Raw genomic sequence first — 246 nt, forward strand, 5'->3', positions numbered from 1 at the left:
CAGGGCTGCTCGGGGGGGAGTCACCCCAACTCTGCTCTCCCCCCTCTCGCCCTCCCCAGGATAACGACGGCCTCCTGATGCGATGGCAGAACAAAAACATGGACAACGTGATCGAGCTGCACAACAAGGCACCGGTGTGGAACGACGAGACCCAGTCCTACGTCCTCAATTTCCACGGCCGGGTCACCCACGCCTCCGTCAAAAATTTCCAGATCGTGCACGGCAGCGACCGTAAGTTGGGAAGGG

General features: G+C 60.6%; 1 protein-coding gene across 1 annotated transcript in view; it reads left to right on the plus strand.

Moving 5' to 3' along the window:
- The window catches only part of LOC104165988 (tubby-related protein 3-like), a gene marked incomplete at both ends in the record, with an annotated part of 886 nt that extends 655 nt beyond the window's left edge, over nucleotides 1-231 (plus strand). The window contains one exon of the mRNA XM_009705772.1: nucleotides 60-231. Coding sequence (XP_009704074.1) covers nucleotides 60-231 — 172 coding nt within the window. The remainder of the gene's footprint in view (nucleotides 1-59) is intronic.
- Between the last annotated feature and the right edge of the window lie 15 nt (nucleotides 232-246).

This window comes from Cariama cristata, unplaced genomic scaffold (assembly GCF_000690535.1).
Source record: "Cariama cristata isolate BGI_N322 unplaced genomic scaffold, ASM69053v1 scaffold24138, whole genome shotgun sequence".
NCBI lineage: Eukaryota > Metazoa > Chordata > Aves > Cariamiformes > Cariamidae > Cariama > Cariama cristata.